The 21,551-nt window shown below is 42.6% G+C and overlaps 1 protein-coding gene across 2 annotated transcripts in view; it reads right to left on the reverse strand.

The window, feature by feature from the left end:
* LOC136876877 (uncharacterized) overlaps window positions 1-20,633 on the reverse strand; it is a 186,576-nt gene extending 165,943 nt beyond the window's left edge. For both annotated transcript variants that reach the window (XM_067150634.2, XM_067150633.2), the window contains exons 1-5: window positions 20,548-20,633; window positions 8,298-8,380; window positions 6,936-7,049; window positions 4,226-4,303; window positions 1,091-1,225 (exon numbers count right to left, since the gene is read on the reverse strand). In XM_067150634.2, the coding sequence (XP_067006735.2) occupies window positions 1,091-1,225; window positions 4,226-4,303; window positions 6,936-7,049; window positions 8,298-8,380; window positions 20,548-20,568 (431 nt within the window). In that variant the 5' untranslated portion in view covers window positions 20,569-20,633. The remainder of the gene's footprint in view (window positions 1-1,090; window positions 1,226-4,225; window positions 4,304-6,935; window positions 7,050-8,297; window positions 8,381-20,547) is intronic.
* Window positions 20,634-21,551: the final 918 nt, after the last annotated feature.

A 21,551-nucleotide genomic window follows, 5' to 3' on the forward strand; every position in this document is an offset into this window, starting at 1 on the left:
AGGTAGATGCTTGTGGTTTCTTGAGTTTAAATTATCTGCTAAACTCACCAAATATCCAATCATGTTTACCGGGAATAGGCCTAACATCCTTTAAAGGCATATCTCTTTGGTAGATGCATTTACATTGTTGTACTTTCATCGCGGATAGTAAATATCTATGTCCTCACTCGTGATGAAACTCCTCGTCATTATCATCGGACGCCTGATAAGTTTTAAATACTATTTTCAGAAATTCAGTGAACAGAGGAAGTCACATAACATTACATCACTGTAAACTTGTTGAATTATGTAAATATACTACGTTTTGCTGAATAAGTAACAGGAATTTTACTTTTTTGAATGGAAGTATTGTCAGTCCAATCCAAAGTATCTTGTAAATCGTAGCTTGTAGGCATACATCCTGTATCTTTGTACGGTACATTTTTAACACAAAAATTATAACATGCCAGGTTTTAATGTGTAGGTAAGGTAAGGGTTATTCTGCCGAAGGCAGGTCCGAACCTCCGCAGAGGTGTTCCTGAGCCGGAGTTTACGTGCGCTAGGGTGGCCAGTTCCTTTCCGCTCCTCCATTCCCTTACCCCCCACCAACAGCGCGTGGCAACCCATCCAACTCCTGACCACGCCCAATGTTGCTTCACTTCGGAGATCTCACGGGATCCGGTGTTTCAACACGGCTACGGCCGTTGGCTTTTAATGTGTAAATATAAGAAAATAAAATTGACTTTTTATATCGAGCTCAGTATAAATCAAACCGGAATATCTTGAAAAGTTTGGTTTTCTTGCGATTATAGCGTCTATATCTTTTTTTTTTTTTTTTTTTTTTTTTTACTGTACCTCAATCAGCTTTCCCTGAGTAGTGGTGGAGAGCTTCGCAATCACAATCGAATGTGACTGCTTCACTTCCCTGTAAAGTGTGTTCGCTCTCTCGCTTCACTGTGACGTATGCTTGCTACGTAAGCTGCCCGCATTTACGTCACGCCGGCCCGGCCGCACTGGGCTACCCAAACGCGCGGCCAGCTGAGCACCTCTGTTGTAGGCTCTTCCACTCAGACGTATCATACTTAGCTATTTACAATAAGGCTACTAGTACCTGTATCCAGTGATACCCTGAGACGCTGTGTTGTAAGTTCTAGCGAGTAGACAGATGAACCTCAGCACCAGCTGCATGTCCCTGTTCACGTCCACAACATGACCATCCACTTCGAATCTGATCTTCGGCGAACATCTGAAATAAGAAAACACAAAGTTGACAGTGAGTCACTCAGTCTTATCGGTTTAACAATCTCTCAGCTTATGGTTTGGAAATATTGGTGTACATCCCGGGTTATCATTTATTATCCGTTCTAGAGGACGTTTCTTTAAATATATGAGGCCGGGCTGAGTGGTTCAGCTTGGTATGTTCGATCCTCGCTCAGTCCGGTGGTATTTGAAGCTGCTCAAATACGTCAGCCTCGTGTAGGTATATTTTCTGGCACGTCAAAGAACGCCTGCCGGACTAAATTCCGGCACCTCGGCGTCTCCGAAAACCGTAAAAGTAGTTAATGGGACTTAAAGCCAATAATATTAACATTTAATAGTTGAGTACTGGTTCGATTGATTAAGAATTTATTCATCCTATCAAGATTAATACACCGGACGAGTTTGTCGTGCGGTAAGGGCTCTGAGCTTGCATCTGGGAGATAGTGACTGTCGGCAGCCCTGAAGATGATTTTCCGTGGTTTCCCGTTTTCACACCAGGCAAATGCTGTGGCTGTACCTTAATTAAGGCCACGGTCCCTTCCTTCCTACTCCTAGGCCTTTCCTATCCCAACATCGCCATAAGACCTATCTGTGTCGGTACGTTGTAAAGCTACTAGCAAAAAAAAAAAAAAAAAAAATTGATACATTCTGTTACCTCTAACAAATTGATAGAGTACTTGCAGCAAGTTAAACCTATAGGTGTTACACAGGAAAACTTGTCGCGTGAAAGTAGTCAGCCAGTTCGCATCGTTCGAGCCAGCGCAGTGTTGGTTTCCTTGACGAAATCATTCACTGTACTATGCATATAATTTTGCGCTGTTGTTGGAATATTCCTCCATTCTGATGTTCGACATTGCTGGATATTTCTCTCATGTCATGTCTTCTGTATACCCTTTCGCCTCAATTAACTGTGTTAGGATTTTTATTCTCCCACCCTCCTTGTTCCTTTCATCATCGTTTTCCTCTTCCTTCTTCTGCCTATTCTCTCTTTGGTTTTTTTTTTTTTTTTACAGGTTGCTTGCATGGTTCGAGCCTCACTATCGGCAGCCCTGAGACGATTTCTGTGTTTTCCCAAGTTCACACCAGGCAAATGCTGGGATTGAACTTTAATTTGGGCCACGGCCACTTTTTTCCCAGTTCTAGCCCTTTCCAATCCCATCACCGCCAATAAGTCCGACTCCATGGCTAAATGGTTAACATGCTTGCCTCTGATCACCCAGGTCCCGGGTTCGATTCCCGGCAGGGTCGGGATGTTAACCATTATTGGTTAATTCCCCTGGAAGGCGGAAACTGGGTGTATGTGTCGTCTTCATCATCATTTCATCCTCATCCCGACGCGCAGGTCGCCTACAGGAATCACATCAAAAGACGTGCACCTGGTGAGCCGAAGTCCTCGGACTCATCCCGGCACTAAAAGCCATACGCTATTTCATTTCATGGCGCCATTAAAACCTATCTGTGTTGGGATGCGACGTAAAGCAAATTGTAAATATATTATTACTGAAGTGCTCCAGAAGTCAGATTTTATGTGAAAGGCAAGTAAATCATGTTTCTACAATTACAGCCATGCATTGGGTTCATAAAACCAAAACTAACCCACGTGACACTACAGCTCTTGAAGGACCTTGGCCTACAAAGCGACCGCGGCTCAGTCCGAAGGCTTGCAGATTACGAGGTGTTGTGTGGTCAGCACGACGGATCCTCTCGGCCGTTATTCTTGGCTTTCTAGACCAGGGCTTCAATCTCTCCGCCACATAGCTCCTCAATTCTAATCACGTAGGCTGAGTGGACCTTCAACCAGCCCTCAGGTCTAGGTAAAATCCCTGAACTGGTTGGGATTCGAACCCGGGGCCTCCGGGTGAAAGGCCACGGAGACGGCTAATGGTTTCATGCTGTGAGTAAATAATTTTAAAAATTCTGTAGGTCAGAGGTGAACTATCGTAAGTGACATTTCACTGACTTTACAGAAGAGCAGAAAGAAGCTACTGAGGCGTGTATTTTGCTACTTTTTTTTTTTTTTTTTTTTTTGCTAGGGGCTTTACGTCGCGCCGACACAGATAGGTCTTATGGCGACGATGGGATAGGAAAGGCCTAGGAGTTGGAAGGAAGCGGCCGTGGCCTTAATTAAGGTACAGCCCCAGCATTTGCCTGGTGTGAAAATGGGAAACCACGGAAACCATTTTCAGGGCTGCCGATAGTGGGATTCGAACCTACTATCTCCCGGATGCAAGCTCACAGCCGCGCGCCTCTACGCGCACGGCCAACTCGCCCGGTTTTGCTACTTTTAAGGCAGGTTCTGACCATGGTAAACTAAGGAGTATCGGGCGAGTTGGCCGTGCGGTTAGGGGCGCGCAGCTGTGAGCTAGTATCCGGGAGACAGTGGGTTCGAACCCCACTGTCGGCAGCCCTGAAAATGGTTTTCGTTGGTTTCCCATCTTCACACCAGGGCTTCAATCTCGCCGCCACATAGCTCCTCAATTCTAATCACGTAGGCTGAGTGGATCTTGAACCTAGACCTGGGTCTGTACCTTAATTAAGGCCACGGCCGCTTCCTTCCCACTCCTAGGCCTTTCCTATCCCATCGTCACCATAAGACCTATCTGTGTCCGTGCGACGTAAAACAAATTGTAAAATTAATAATAATAATAATAATAATGATAATAATAATAATAATAATAATAAGTGTGGCGAACGGCTTAAGGTTGAACTGTTGTATGATCACTTACCATCGATTATCGCTAGTTTCTCTTGCTCATACGATAGTATCACATAACTTATCTTCATTCCTGCGACACATACAATAGTGTACCCATAAGAAGACACGACCATTACAAGTCAAAACCTCAAAACCGTCGTTTTTGCATTTACGATAGTTTATCTCTGACGTCCATAATTTTCCAAAGTGTTTGCAGAGTTCCTGGAAATCATCTTCAGCCTAACACCATCAAATAATAACTTGAAATGACTGAAATAGTGTAGTACGTACCTCACTTCATAGCTGTGGTTGAACAAAGCTGATATATTTTGTGGCAAACTGACCACCTCATTGTTGCACACATCTCTCCTGAAAATAAAAATGACAGGAATGCATAAGATAAAGTCTATACTTCCATACGTTATTCTCATAGAATGCTAGGACAAGTCTTGACTCTCTTATGTTTAAAATTTAAGTGCAGTGGACCCTCGATATCTCGCGAATCACCTCGGGAGATAAATTTTATTTCCAAATATCGAAATTTCGAGATATAGAGAATGCCGCTTTGAATCATATGTTTCTACGGGCTTATACTGAATATCTTAACAGTATATAAAAGTATACAAACAAACTCTATTTTACGGCATCACTTTCATTATGATCCTTATTACAGTAATTTTTTTTTAGAAGACAGGATACAGTACATACAGTAGAGAAACAAGAAACATACTTCGATTAACATCTTAGAAAAAAACGTTAGTCTCTTCTGTTTGTTACTGTTAACCTTCCTCCCTTCTCCTTGAAACTTCTTGTCAATATCACAGAGCTGAGATTCGTAAATGGAGCTTGTCATTCGCGACTTCGTGCGATTCAGTCAATCAATACTGATCTGCATTTAGGGCAGTCGCCCAGGTGGCAGATTCCCTATCTGTTGTTTTCCTAGCCTTTTCCTAAATGATTTCAAAGAAATTGGAAATTTATTGAACATCTCCATTGGTAAGTTATTCCAATCCCTAACTCCCCTTCCTATAAATGAATATTTGCCCCAGTTTGTCCTCTTGAATTCCAACTTTATCTTCATATTGTGATCTTTCCTACTTTTATAAACGCCACTCAAACTTATTCGTCTACTAATGTCATTCCACGCCATCTTTCCACTGACAGCTCGGAACATACCACTTAGTCGAGCAGCTCTTCTTCTTTCTCTCAATTCTTCCCAGTGCAAACTTCGCAACATTTTTGTAACGCTACTCTTTTCTTTCGCATGTGACCGGTAATTAATTCACACCCGAGAAACAGCGAGGCTTCGCCGAATTTCCAAACATTAGAAGTTTTAGGTTTTTGGTTCCCGTCATGTTAGCTCCCAGCATCACTGTACACCTTTCTTTACTTGTTAACTGTTCTTCACAAACCACAAATGCCGTATTGCACAAAATTCGAGTTACAAAGTATTTTTTTGCTTCAAGGAAGGAAATGTTTGCTTCGAGAAATCGAGAAATTCGTGAAGAATATGACAAACGGCGAGGAAATTTAAGTTACTTCGGGACACTGAAAATTCGAGTGATGAAGTTTCGAGATATCGAGGTTCGACTGTATTATTATTAGTATTTCTGAAATGTATTTTCTCACGTTATTCTCCACTTTTTGCAAGTGGTTTGAACGTCGGAGCAAGGGAAATTCGCTTATTGGGGACCTAAGGAGAGAAAAGAGTCGGACTGGCTAGAAAGCAACAGTAGAAACTCGATTATCCGGACTAGGCAATCATGAGAGGCAGAACCATTCAATGAGTGGCTTTCTAGCATTTACCGGAATGGATGTGGGTTCGATACCCCTTCAGAAAGAAATGAGATTTCCACTTTTGGAGAGGCATATGGTCTTGAGGTTCACTCAGCCTACACCAAAAATGACTCCTGTACGTGGTTAATTCAAGACGACGGAGGCGGCCGTGCGTAGAGCTAACCGCACTATCACGTAGTCCAGAGAGAAATTACAGTTACGTAGAAACGCATTTTTATTTAACGCCATTTTGGCCGCCTCCATGCCAATTTCGGCGCTCCGTTTCACTCAACCAAGGTTATCTCTTGTGATATTTACCCACTCTGAGTGGGGCTTAGAATAACGGACACGGTAACCCCAGTCTGTCGTAGGAAGCGACCTAATGGGACTCCAGGAGCTCTGAACTTGGGAGCGTGGGTTGCGATCACGGGGTCCCTTAGCTGAGTTCTGGCATTGTTTATAATTACTTGTCCCAGGCTCCTCACTTTCATCTATTCTACCCGACCTCCCTTGGTCAACACCTGTTCTTTTCCGACCCCGACGGTATTAGATAGATTTTCACGCCCTTGATGGCCCTTGTCTTTATTTGGCCGATACCTTCATTTTTTGAAGTGTCGGATCCCTTCCATCTTTTCTCTCTGATTAGTGTTATATAGAGGATGGTTGCCCAGCTGCACTTCCTCTCAAAACAATAACCACTCTTGTGATATTCATGACTTAGTTATATACATCACGTAAACACCACATGTGTCATCAGAGACCTTTTACATGCCTGTTACCGAGGACATGGAGCACCAAATGGATTTTTTTGTACGTTCCTCAAAATTCTGACTACCTCTGCCGGGGTTGAACCCGTGATGTTGAGGACCCGACTCCGACATTCTACTACTGGCCCACATAGGGAGCTATTGTTAAATGGTGAGTTAAAGGCACTCATATATATCGGACTCTCGATAAACCATATACCGTATATTTTTATTTAGAAAGCAATGGCGATTTTATAGGACCAAATTTTAAAAAAAATCGATCTTTTTCGTCACGGCACACAGTGTCCTTGACCTAAACATTCGAGGTCTTTACATTTATTTAAATATTTTGCGAAAGGGTGTGATGTTGTCTCTGTGGACCCAGACTAACAGAGCTATCTCAGAACTGCTGTATGGAATGTAAAGATGGATATTTATTTTTGTCTTATCGGACATGCCCTGTATATTCTTAGACTAACCTTGACCTCTCCTCATAGTCTTCAACGCTGGCGTCTGGGTCCCAAACATCTTCCGCCTGATCCTCTTCGCTCTTGGGGAGCAGAAAGTGGTGTGAGCCATTTTCTCCAAACTTCCTGCAACATATTTCACGAACATACTGGTAACAGATATATAACAAGCGGCACACTTTGCTGCACGTATAAACTTCAGCGATAAATACAGAATACCAATCTAATATTTCATTAATAAACAGGTGAACCAGCTCCATTATTTTTTGCAAATTAAAGGGCTAAACTACGTACATTTGATATGTATATAAAGTATGCAATGCAGGAGAATTATCGTCATATTTTAGGCAAAATGTTGTTATACCCACTCCCAAGGAAGCCGGTGCTGGCAAGTGTCAAAACTACCGCAACATTACTTTAGTATCTCACGCATGCAAAATTTTAACACGTTTTACTTACAGAAGAATGGAAAGACAGGTTGAAGCTGAGTTGGGAGAAGATCAGTTTGACTTTTGGAGAAATTTAGGAAGACGTCAAGCAATCGTGACTTTACGTATGACTTTAGAGGATCGAATTAAGAAGAACAAACCCACGTACATACACGACATTCATAGATCTAGAAAAGCCATTCGATAATGTTGATTGTACCAAGCTATTTACATTCTGAAGGTGTTTGGGATCAGATACCGAGAAATAAGGATTATCTACATGTTTAAAAATCACTCTGCAATGATAAGAATGAAGGGATATGAAAAAGGAGCAACAGTCCAGAAAGGAATGAGGAAAGGCTGCTGTTTGTTCCCTCTCATTTTCTCCCCCTGTGTGTGGGGGTAGTAGAATAATAGTGGTATTAAATTGGGAGCGTGGGTTGGCGAACATGGGGCCCTCAGCTGAGTCCTGGCATTGCTTCTACTTACTATTGTCCGGCTCCTTGCTTTCATCTATCCTATCCGACGTCCATTGACCAACTCTTCTTCTTTTCTGACCTCCACGGTATTAGAACACTCGAGGCCTAGAGAGACTTTCACTTTCACGCCCTTTGTGGCCCTTGTCTTTCTTTGGCCGATACTTTCATTTTTCGAAGTGTCGGATCTCTTTATTTCTTCTCTCTGATTACTGCCTAGTCGTACTTCCTCTTAAAACAATAACCACCTCTCATTTTCAGTTTCAGCGGTAAAGGAATCAAAGAGGAATTTGAAAAATGAATCACAATCCAAGGAGAAGAAATCAAAACTCCGAGTTTTTAACAAGTTGCTTTACGTCGCACTGGCACAGATAGTTGTTATGGTGAAGATGCGATAGATAAGGGTTAGGAGTGGGAAGTAAGCGAGCGTGGCCTTAATTATTCAATCAATATACCATTTTATGACGTACCTTTGTGATGTTATCTCTTCTGAAGTTTCAAGTGGGTAGCTGTACAGCGAATTTGGTACATTAAGCAACAAGTAGAACAAGACCTGGAGACAAGAATAAAAGGAATTAGTGAATTTCCTTCATAATGGACGATAATCAGGTAGGTTCAAAGGTATGAGCCTAAGGTGTGGTTTCAAACTACTTCTTTCCTAGAGTTTTTTACACCCATATGTGACGCGATATTTTATTATATTATTTGTTTGCCTCCTTATTTCAAACTGATAATCACAAACACCAAGTATCGTTTCAGCAAACGCCAAGACTGTGTAGTAGAAGTGTATCCAATCAGACCAAATCGACAAGCACCAAGGCAGAACTGGTGTATGACCACGCATACCAATATAATGAAAATTAGGCCGTCACAATTCTCGAGAAGTGCGGGACCTCGGCGACGTCGAAAACCGCGACAATAGTTCGTGAAACATAACTTCATTCTTCGAAGTGTCGGATCCCTTCCATTTTTTCTCTCTGACTAGTGTTAATAGAGGATAGTTGCCTAATTGTACTTCCTCTCAGAACAGTAATCACCACCACCACTTGGAGGCGTCAGTACAAAATTTTCTTCCCGATCGTCGTGTCCTAGGCCCACATTAAGCGATTTGCTATCGTTGATGGTTTGTACACAACCAAGTCTCTTCTATGAACTAATCAAGCTAAACCAGAATTCTGATACATATTTCTGAGTTCATAATCTCTATAAATGGTCATAAAATGAATTTCCACGCAAACAAAGCCGCGGTCCATTATTATTATTATTATTATTATTATTATTATTATTATTATTATTATTATTATTATTACCACAGAGTTTCCGTGGCTCAAATAGGAATAGGAAGCAGTATTTAACATAAAAAAATTTGAACTTTTCTTTCTTTCCTTTTAAAAAATTGAGATATAGAATGTCTGAATGAATAATAGAAAATAAAACAGGGTAATAATGAGCTCGTCATCTTTACCAATATCGGGGACTTAGAAGTCCGAACATCAGGTACAAAACTTGCGATAATTACAAGGTTGTTAATTTACATAGAGAAGGACAGGTACAATGGTTTACAAGAGTAGACCTACATTACACAGGAATCTGAGCTCCAAAATACCATAAGCTAGCCTCGCGGAAGCGATCCGTTTCCTTTGATACACTTAAATTACATTGGGCAACCCATCGGGTGACCCAACTTTAAAGTGTTCGTACACAGGTGCCCCATGGTGGGCTTATCAATTACTCCACAATAAGATGAATCACTGTTCGCAAAGGGAACCAAAACCAAGAAACAGTTACATGAAGGATAATACCGCATAAACCGGGGCATAAGTGCCCATTCTACAAAGCCTAAATAGCAAAAAGAAAAGGTTACAAATAAGCGGCCACAAACAAAGGCAAGAAGGAGAAACACCTGCATTACTTTTAGTAATTACTATAAACCTAAGTGAGTTTATGGCCCAACAATACAGAGGCTAATCCTGAACTACATGGGGGTGACTAAAGGAGAAACATTTAAAACCGAGAGATGATTTACAAAATTTTGAGGTTGAAAAATTTAGTTACCCAATGCAAGGTTGAACGGGAAACGACAGAGGGTCATCACTCTTTGTTCTCTTATATTACATATTTCCCAGTAGGGAATAGAAATAGAGTTCTCAGACTTAACCGATAATCCTACATTTAAACCACCAGATTACCAAATTATATTAAACGGAAAACGGCTTAAACCTTCCCCTCAAACTATCCGCAGGCGCCATCACATGTTTAGTAAAATTCTGCCATTACCTTGTGTCCCTGGATCTTTTTCAAGCAGGCATCGCCCCTGCTTCCTGGACTTCCGTCAAGTTGCACTCTCAACCACTGGAGCAATTCGGACCAGGCAGCCCTAAAGTGCCCTGCTTTTACAGTTCCGTAAGAGGAAGCTTCCAGAACACTTAACTGATAGGTTGGATTACTGTACACACACCCCCGGTTTTAATTGGCTAGACCGAGCTCGATAGCTGCAGTCGTTTAAGTGCGGCCAGAATCCAGTATTCGGGAGATAGTGGGTTCGAACCCCACTGTCGGCAGCTCTGAAGATGGTTTTCCGTGGTTTCCCATTTTCACACCAGGAAAATGCTTGGGATGTACCTTAATTAAGGCCACAGCCGCTTCCTTCCCATTCCTAGGCCTTTCCTCTCCCATCGTCGCCATAAGACCTATCTGTGTCGGTGCGCCGTAAAACAAATAACAAAAAATAAAAAAAATGGCTAGAGAACATATTTACAAGCCTCTAATAGGTAGTTGCAGTCGTGGAGGAACCAGCTGAAGTGTTGACAACTTCGGTACATTAAAAAGAATCCTCAGAAAAAGGTTTACCATCTCCTAAAATAAATATTACTCTATAAACAAGTTTGTTTAAAGTCCGGTAGAGGGAGCAAACAAATCGATGGTAGAGCCATCTAACTGTAGAAGACGAAATTCTTTAGTAGTTTACAAGTTCAAGTCTGTTGGCATAGATGGCCATAAAGAAGGCACGCAGTTTAAACAGCCGGGCAAACTGTACCCTCGGTACAATTATTATCATTAATTTTGACGGCCATTCGAGTAAAATGCGTATTTGTTCGCGGAATGAAGTGTTTTGATAGGTAAAAACAACTGCGACAGTGCTGCAATTCTACACAATGTAGCTATTTGTATCGTGGAATCAAGGGCTGTTAACAAATTTTCTGTTTTGTTCGAGTGGTGTGTAATTAGCGAAATAGTGAAATGAAATCACTGTCGAAGAAGAACCAGCAGCAGGTGGAGGGCAGAAGTCCCAACCCAACCCAAGCCAATGAGAAAAGCTTGGCTGAAAAAAAAAAAAAAATCCGAAAAACTGCAAAGAGTGCTCTTGTCACTCTTTGTAAGATAACTGACATTCTTTGTGAACACCATACAACATTTGGGAATTTTCAGCAGCATTTTTCTCCGGAGGACGTAGCCTTGTTCAAATTTGCCCCTATAACATTGCGTGACGTCGAGCGGAGTTCCTTCAGGTACAGAAACATTCTATCTGAGGGTTCGAGTTCGACAATTTGAAAATGCACATGATCATCCAGTGCAGTTTCAATGCCGGAAATGAATAGAATATTTTCATCATCATTTTTATAGAAATTTGCCGATTCAGAACTAGATAAATACTTTATCAGATCATCATCCGTTGCTAATTATTTCTTGATTTTTCAGGATATGTGTAATGTCATATCTGAAGATAAAGAAGAACTGTGTGATTAACAGAAACTGAATGTAACAAACAAAACTGGCAAATGTTCATTGAGAGGCCGAAATTAATCAATTATAATTTGAGGTCATATTTTTTTTCCTCTTTCTGTCATATATTAAAGATTTTTGGGTCATATTTGCTTACATATTTCGAAGAATTTTAGGTTATTATAATCCGCCCCTTAATCATCATCATCATCATCATCATATTTTAAGAATAAGGCATATTTTTGCTTTTCTGATAAAATTTGTATAAAAATATGCCCATAGAATTAATTGAGACATACTTCTTTATTAAAGCGTAATGTTAAAATATGCTACGTTGCTAGATTGCATGATAGAAACAATAAAACATGTGGGATGTCTGACGTGCCACACAAGTCGTGTTCGCGTGTCACCTAGTGCCACGCGTGTCGTAGGTTCGATATAGGGCAAGGCTCACGATGTACAGTACCATATCGTTTATCTCTTGCGACAAGTCAACAAGTCTGTGTCAGTGTCGTATCGGGACAAACATAGCTTATCAGATCACATATCTCAGAGGGCAAAGAGAGTTCTTAAACACATTAGTCGATTTCTTCTCCTTCTTGGCTTTTATCCCAGTTTACTGGGGTCGGATAACCTCTGTGGGTGGGGTGGTGGTGGTGGTGGTGGTGGTGATTATTGTTTTAAGAGGAGCAACCATCCTCTATATAACACTAATCAGAGGGGAAAAATGGAAGGGGTCCGACACTTCGAAAAATGAAGATATCTGCCAAAGGAAGACAAGGGCCACGAAGGGTGTGAAAATGAAAGACTCCCTAGCCCTCGCAAACCTAATAGCTTCGGGGTCGGAAAAAACAAGAGTTGACCAAGGGAGGTCGGACAGGATAGATGAAAGTGAGGAGCCTGGCACAAGTAAGTGGAAGCAATGCCAGGACTCAGCTAAGGGCCCCGTGGTCGCCAACCCACGCTCCAAAGTTCAGAGCCCCTGAGGCCTCCTTTAGTCGCCTCTTACGACAGGCAGGGGATACCGTGGGTGTTATTCTACTGCCCCCACCCACATGCAAAAAACGGGGTCCCAGGGGCTCTTAACTTGGAGCGCGGGGTGGCAACCACGGAGCCCTTACCTGAGTCTTGGCATTGCTTCCACTTACTTGAGTCAAGCTCCTCACTTTCGTCTATCTTATTCGACCCGCCTTCGTCGACTCTTGTTCTTTTCCGACCCAGAAGGTATTAGAGCACGCCAGGCCTAGGGAATCTTTCATTTTCACGCCCTTCATTGCCCTTGTCTTTCTTTGGCCGATACCTTCATTTTTTAAAGTGTCTGGTCCGTTCCATTTTTTCCTCTCTGATTAGTGTTGTACAGTATATAGGATGGTTGCCCAGTTGTACTTCCTCTTAAAACAGTAATCACTACCACCACTAGGGTCGGCACTTGGCCCAGTTTTGCCGCCTCTCTGGTTCAATGGTAGAGTGTCGGCCTCCGGATCCCAAGATAGCGGGTTAAAACCCTGTGGAGGTAGTCGGATTTTTGAAGGGCGGAAAAAGTCCATTCGACACTCCATGCCGTACGATGTCGGCATGTAAAAGATCTCTGGTGATACATTTGTTGTTTACCCGACAAAATTAATTAAAACTCAGCCACAGACGGCCAAAAATAGAACCGGTTTACTCGGTCTGCCATCTAGCAGGGCTAGAGTAAAACAGAACTTCGAAATTGACAAGCAGACAGCCAGATGGCGTCAGATTGAAATGTCTTCACGGTAGCTGAGGCCATATTATTATTATTATTCCCGCCGTATGTTCTTCCTCACGCCATCCCTATGTGGAGAGATGTATTCACTATTGCGTGTTGTTGACACCGGGTCTCCGAGCCAGAGGAATTAACCATATACCGTTAAAAATCCTCGACCCGGTAGGGAATCGAACCCGGAGCCCTGTGGTACTAAAGCCAGTGCGCTAACCATTCAGCCAAGTAGCCAGACAGACACATGTGTCGATCACACAGAATTAATCATATTTTGGGTGATTAGCTCAGACGCTTAAAGATCTGGCTTTCTGAGCCAACTGGGCAGATTCGTTCCTGGCTTAGTCCGATGTTATTTGAAGGTGCTCAAATACATCAACCCGTGTAGATAGATTTACTGGCATGTAAAAGAACTCCAGCGGGACAAAATTCTGCCACCACGGCGCCTCAGAAAACCGTAAAAGTAGTCAGTAGGGCATATAAGCACATTATTAGTAAAATCTTAACTAATAGCTACCTGTTGGTCCAACCTTTATCCCGTTTCCCGGCTATGAGGTGAGATGAATCAGTCGTGGCGGGTTTTCATGACCGGATACCCTTCCTGACGTCAACCTCATCAGAGGAGTAAATGTGATGAAATTAATGACGTGATATATGATAGTAGGGAGATGGTGAAACCCTGTGCCGGCACATAGCTTACTCCTGTCGAATATCACCAAGGGGTCTGCTCAAGGCTGAACGTCCCCATCCGACGGACGAATCACCATCAACAGCGTCATATGCCCTCACCCCATATGAGCACTGCGGAGAGGTTTGGAATTTAATCCAGGCTTTTGGCACGCAATCTAGTGATTAGAAATTGTATACCACCACCTCCCCTACCCTGCCGGCCAACATTCTGAGGGTGATTTTTTTTTTTTCGACCAGTGGGACTCGAACCGGCTAACCTCGGTGTCAGACCGTTTAGACTTCAGCGCCTTAACGATCACGGTCACCAGGCGGGCAACTAATAGCTACCTCCTGTCGGTAAAACTCTTAACTAATATAGGCCTAATAAATATTATAATGTGTTTTGGTGTTCGTGTAACTATCGCGCGTGAACGAGTTGGTACATGTAGTTTAAAAATCGCACGTAATTGGAATCATAGGCACCGAACTTCAATTTTTAATGGGTGGCGACACTTTGGCACTGATAAAGTATATCACTAAGGAGTATTAAAACTGAATATTTTTAAAAAAGTAGAGTATTTAAAAACATTCAATAAACCAAGTTTAGTTTGAGAGGGTGTTGTGGAGGATAATATAACGACTATGTTTCATCTGGTCGAAAATGTTACGAGTTTAACAAACAATATTAATGAAATGAAAATAACATAGGAATTATTTACTTATTTATTATTAATTATGTATTATTATTAATTATTTAATTTTACAAGTACTTAATTGATAACGTCGCTTCTGAAAACCTTTCTGTAACTGCCATCTTATTTGATTTATTTACTGCCTTATAAATACAATACATTAGGTTACAAATCTGAGAGAGTTGTGTATCACCATAGATAATTTTCCATACAATTGCCCATCAGGTGCGATAATTTCATTCCTATAATATGTCAGTGACAGTAATTGGTTGAAACTGACACGAACTCTAAATTGGATTGGCCCACCTTCAATGCGTGGCGGATTAGCTAAATAAAACCAAAACCCAAGGTGCAACAGGCCCGAATGGCCTTGAACTACCAAGCGACCGCTGTTCAGCCCGAAGGCGTGCAGAGTACGAGGTGTCGTGTGGTCGGCACGAAGAAACCTCTCGTCCGCGATCTCACAGTAAGATAGCTCCTCAATTGTGATCACGCAGGCTGAGTGGACCTCGAATCAGCCCTCAGATCCAGGTAAAAATTCCTGACCTGGTCGGGAATCAAACCCGGGGCCTCCGACAAAGAGGCAGGCATGATACCCTTACACCACGGAGGGGGTGGGAGTGGGAGGTTGGCGAATAAGATAAATGTTTCTCATAATTTTGCCTCTGGTATGATCATTTTCACGATATTTGTTCTTGTTTACCGACACTTGTTTTATCTGAAAATTCTTCGGTGGTGGTGGTGGTGATTATTGTTTTAAGAGGAAGTACAACTAGGCAACCATCCTCTATATAACACTAATCAGAGAGAAAAAATGGAAGGGGTCCGACACTTCGAGAAATGAAGATATCGGCCAAAGGAAGATAAGGGCCACGAAGGGCGTGAAAATGAAAGACTCCCTAGCCCTCGCAAACCTAATAGCGTCGGGGTCGGAAAAGATCAAGAGTTGACCAAGAGAGGTCGAATAGGATAGATGAAAGTGAGGAGCCTGGCACAAGTAAGTGGAAGCAATGCCAGGGCTCAGCTAAGGGCCCCGTGGTCGCCAACCCACGCTCCAAAGTTCAGAACCCCTGAGGCCCCTTTTAGTCGCCTCTTACGACAGGCAGGGGATACCGTGGGTGTTATTTTACCGACCCCACCCACAGGGGGTGAAAATTCTTCGGAATGTTTGATTTCTTCCAATTCGAAATAAAACAGTCTCGTGACAGTTTTCTCTAAGAATATTTGTACAAAAAGACGTCATTCATTTCATGTTTACACATAGAGATAAAAACAAGAATCAATCCTGTTTTCAACTCTTTAGGCTCCGAATAAATAACAATTCTTTCTTATCTCTTGCTTACACTGTCTCTATTTCATGTTTGTTGGTACAGCGGTTTTGGCTGGGAGAAGCTCCAGACCGTATGGGAGTACTGAACTTGCTTCTCTCGCCGTAGTGTGGGGTTCCGATCTCAATCGTTTCAGGCGGCATTTTTTAAATGTTTCTTTTAAGAAATATGTTGATTTTAACTTCACTTTACATGTTAAAAGCTAACAGTTGAATTAGTAATTCATACACCGGGCGAGTTGGCTGTGCGGTTAGGGGCGCGCGGCTGTGAGCTTACATCCGGGAGATAGTGGGTTCAAATCCCACTGTCGGCAGCCCAGAAGATGGTTTTCCGTGTTTTTCCATTTTCACACCCGGCAAATGCTGGGGCTGTACCTTAATTAAGGACACGGCGGCTACATTCCAACTCCTAGGCCTTTCCTATCCCATCGTCGCCATAAGACCTATCTATGTTGGTGCGACGTAAAGCCACTAGAAAAAAGGAAAGTAATTCATACACCAAATTCAACGTCTCCAACTGCATCCATTCCTGAGATACTGATATCTTTAATAAAACCATTTTCATTCTTTCTATAACCCAATTAGGATCCGGCTCTGTAGCTAACAGCCTAGCATGCTGGCCTTTGAGGGATCCTGGGTTGAATTTCCTGCCAAATCGGCATTTTAAACTTTATTGGTTGTCCCGTGGGAAAAGGTGCCATTAATGCAGGTAATTAAATACATATATGATAACAGCTAGCTGATGTACCCGTGCTTCGCTACGGGATTCTCAGAAAGAATGACTTTGTAGTTTTCCTAACTAAAGTCAACATAGGTCATTACAGAAACGTCAGTAGGAATGTAGCTATTAAGAGCAATGTTGTCATATAAAAATACTCTATCAAATGAAAAACTGCACATTTTCTCACTTTTAACGAATAGTACTACGGTGCCAATCTAACAGTCCAAAGTTCTAGAGCTGGCCGCAGACAGCCGTTAACACTCCTCTGCCATTATTCCGTTAAATATGTACACTTCTCATTCCAATCAGTGCCCCAGAGTAGGGACTGAAAAGCTCGAAAGCTATGATGAACCAGTGTGTTACGTACCAGTAGCATCGGAAAATTTATGAAACAGAGGAATGACATGCTAAAGAAGAAAGTTACCTTAACTCCCCAGCTACTTCCCGTCAATATTTAGGCAGACTGTTACACTCGGTACGACTGGGCGAGTTGGCCGTGTGGTTAGGAGAGCACAGCTCTTAGTGAACAGCCCTACCCCACACTCTGCCCTTCCTATTTTAACACCCGTCAAGTACACTTTATAATCTCTTCCTCGTTATCTCCCCTTTTCCTAATACTATTAACATATAACACACCCAGACACATCCTCTTTGCTGACAGCCAGTTCCATTTTCTTCCTTCCATAAGCCCCATTAATATGGATAGCTTCCTATCGAATTCCATTTAGTTCGCCGAGTTGTTTCCAAGGAGTCCCACGCCTGTCAAATGTGAATGAACTCCGTTACTCCCATAGATCCGAGGCTTGCTTAAAATATTTAGAGCATGCTCGGTGAAAGTTCTGTGAAGCAGGGTGCTACAATTATTTACACATAGTCCAAGTGAGGATCTCTTCTCTAACGGGTTAGGGACCACCAGTAGATTGTATACTCCTAGCCGTTTGAACACAAGGAGGGCTAATGTCCGAGATGCCCACCCCCACTCTACAGCAACTGGTATCCCGACTCGCAGGCCCACTTACCAAGCCACTCAACCGTTGCCAATGGTTCACGAACTAGGACGTGACTGCAATAACCCACATCACGAACCATTCAGTTAAGCTATGTAAATATCTACCCGGTCCCGCGGTCTAGGTTTAGCGTGCCTGCCTCTCGCCCAAAGGCCCCGGATTCGATTTACGGCTAGATCAGGGATTTTTACCTGGCCCTGAGGGTTGGTTCGAAGTCCACTCAGCCTACGCGATTACAACTGAGGAGCTGTGAGACGGCAAACCGGGCCTAGAAAAACAAGAATGACAGCCAAAATGATTCGTTGCGCTGACCATGCGTCACCTCATAATCTGCAGGCATTCGCGCTGAGCAGCGGTCACTTGTTAGGCCAAGCTCCATCAAGGCTGTAGTGTCATGGGTTTTTAAATGTAAATATGTAGCAGCCGACACTTTAGAATAAATGAGAAACTGGGAGCAGTGGGGTACTGATAAAAATTGACATTAAGAAAGTTAAAAGCTCATATCATCTATCAATCAATCAATCAATCAATCAATCAATCAATCAATCAATCAATCAATCAATCAATCAATCAATCAATCAATCACTACTGATCTGCATTTAGGGCAGTCGCCCAGGTGGCAGATTCCCTATCTGTTGTTTTCCAAGCCTTTTCTTAAATGATTGCAAAGAAATTGGAAATTTATTGAACATCTCCCTTGGTAAGTTATTCCAATCCCTAATTCCCCTTCCTATCAACGAATATTTGCCCCAACTTTTCCTCTTGCATTCCAACTTTATCTTCATATTGTCATCGTTCCTACTTTTAAAGACACCACTCAAATATTCATCCACGCCATATCTCCACTGACAGCTCGGAACACACCACAATCGAGCAGCTCGTCTCTTTTCTCCTAAGTCTTCCCGGCCCAAACTTTGCAACATTTTTGTAATGCTACTCTTTTGTCGGAAATCACCTGGAACAAATCGAGCTGCTTTCTTTTAGGTTGTTTCCATTTCTTGAATCAAGTAATCCTGGTGAGGGACCCATACACTGGAACCATATTCTAGTTGGGGTCTTGACAGAGACTTATATGCCCTTTCCTTTACATCCTTACTACAACCCCTAAATACCCTCATAACCATGTGCAGAGATCTGTACCCTTCATTTAAATCATTCTCTGTTACCTTTGAAAAAATATATGCAAGCTAAATGTACATTGACACTTACAAGAAAATGCATTTAATATATTTCTCCCGCAACGTCTATACAAAGAAGCAATTATTCAGCTTTTCCACCCATCTATTTCAAGAACGTCCCAACACCGTCAAACAATTTTACACATACAGTAGTTCAGTCATATAACTACATACTTCAGACGTACGTACTGTCAGATCATATACAGTACTTCTTCCACAATAAAAATTAGTACCCTACACCAACAACTTGATGCGCCATCTAGGGGTAGCCTATCTGCCTCTCACCCGGAGGCCCGGCGTTCGATTCCTGACCAGGTCAGGGATTTTTACCTGGATCTGAGTGCTGGTTCGAGGTCCAGAGAGCCTACATGATTACAGTTGAAGTGAGATAATGCCCCGGTCTACAAAACTAAGAACAACGGACGAGAGGATTCGTTGTGCTGACCTCACGCCACCTCGTAATCTGCAGGCCTTCGGCCTGAGCAGCGGTCGCTTTGCATGATAACGCTTATTACGGCTATAGCATCATGGGGTTCGTTTTGTTCATTTGGTATATCAATTACTTTCTTAATTATCAACTTACCGAGCTCGATAGCTGCAGTCGCTTAAGTGCGGCCAGTATCCAGCATTCGAGAGATAGTGAGTTCGAACTCCACTGTCGGCAGCCGTGGGGATGGTTTTCCGTGGTTTCCCATTTTCACCCAGGAAAATGCTGGAGCTGTACCTTAATTAAAGCCACGGTTGCTTCCTTCCCACTCCTAACCCCTTCCTGTCCCATCGTCGCCAAAGACCTATCTTGCCGGTGCGACGTAAAGCAACTTGTACAGAATAAACTTCTGTGTACCGAGCTTGATAGCTGCAATCCGGAGATAGTGGATTCGAACTCCACTGTCGGCAGCCCTGAAGATGGTTTTCCGTCGTTTCCCATTTTCACACCAGGCAAATACGGGGGCTGTACCTTAATTAAGGCCACGGCCGATTCCTTCCCACTCCTAGCCCCTTCCTGTCCCATCGTCGCCATAAGGCCTATCTGTGTCGGTGCGACGTAAAGCAAACTCGCAAAATAATTGTATGTATATCCTGAAAAATTCACCTCCTTGGCGCCGGGACGTTCTTCAAGTCAAAGATTCGAATGCGTCGGAGAAGTTGACAGTTGGTGGACAGAGGGCAGGTCCACCAGTTAGTAGAGATATTACATGGGATTTTCGGCAGCTTATGAGTTGAGGGGCAAGTACGATTCGGATCTAATGAGGAATGATACAGCGAGAACCAATAAGATTGCCAAATAAAAACAAAAGATCGTTGTTCTACGAGCGCATTTTACGTATTAGCATTGACCGCCTTCCTGAGAGGACCTGAAATTTTACAAGACCAAAGGCGACAAAGTTGAGATGATTCTAAGAAGACAGACCTTCCTAGGGAAAAAAAAAATCAGAGACAGGAAATAATACAAACGGATGATGAAATATTGTCATAATTTTGAAGTGGAACTGGGGCCCTGAAGACGGAAGAGACTCAAACAGAAGAGGGAAAGAAGGCACTGACCGATGGGTATAAGGAATGCTTGGAGAAATCAGATGAACAAGATCTGAACACTAATTGGTTTCTTAACATTTAGTCTATAACAGTCCAATACGAATATTTAAAAATATATCTACTTACCAAAGGAAGTGACTGCCTCATTGTAGCGCTGGCCAACCGTATGAACGCAGTGACGATCTATTTTCGACTGGCCAGCCTCAGACCTGACCCACGCTGGCACTCTTGAACCCGCTATCAGCTGTGAGATAGTGACCTCTCTTCTTTTTCTGTCTCCGATGCTTCCGAAGCTCTGTCTTTGTCACTTCTCCTTAAATGGTTGTTTTAGTTCAGTTAACTTACAGATGTGTTTGGTCTAAAGTCTTATTTTTGTCAGCTTGTTTGTTTGTTTATTTGCCATATTCAGCAGACATAAACAGCGAGATGGCATGCAGAATAAGTTCAGAGATTTCAATGAGTATTCCGGGATCGTCTGTCCATAATAACGGTCGTACAGCTATAAAGGAACAGATGAATCACTTGTTATACGAACAACATTATTCCGTGAGAATAGCATCCATCAGGTAGAGCGTTGGTCTTCTGAACCCAACTTGGCAGGTTCGATCCTCGCTGAGTCCGGTATTTGAAGGTGCTCAAGTACGTCAGCCTCGTGTCGGTAGATTTACTGGCATGTGAAAGAACTCTTGCGTGACGAAATATTCTGGCGCCTCGGCGTCTTCGAAAACCATAAAATGTAGTTAGTAGGACGTATAAATATTATTATTATTATTATTATTATTATTACCGAGCGAGTTCGCCGTGCAGTTAGGCTCGCGCGGCTGTGAGCTTGAGTTCAGGAGATAGTGGGTTTGAACCCCAATGCCGGCAGCCCTGAGATGGCTGTCCGTGGTTTTCCATTTTCACGCCAGGCAAATGCTCGAGCTGTACTTAATTAAGGCCAGGACCACTTCCTTCCCGCTCCTAGCCTTTCCTATATCATCGTCGCCATAAGATATATCTGTGTCGGTGTGACGTAAAACAAATTGTAAAAAAGATATTATTATTATTATTATTATTATTATTATTATTATTATTATTATTATCATTCAATCAATAAAAACTGCAGCCATTCTTCTTTGTTCAAAGCT

This window comes from Anabrus simplex, chromosome 7 (genome assembly GCF_040414725.1).
Source record: "Anabrus simplex isolate iqAnaSimp1 chromosome 7, ASM4041472v1, whole genome shotgun sequence".
NCBI classification, from domain to species: Eukaryota; Metazoa; Arthropoda; class Insecta; order Orthoptera; family Tettigoniidae; genus Anabrus; species Anabrus simplex.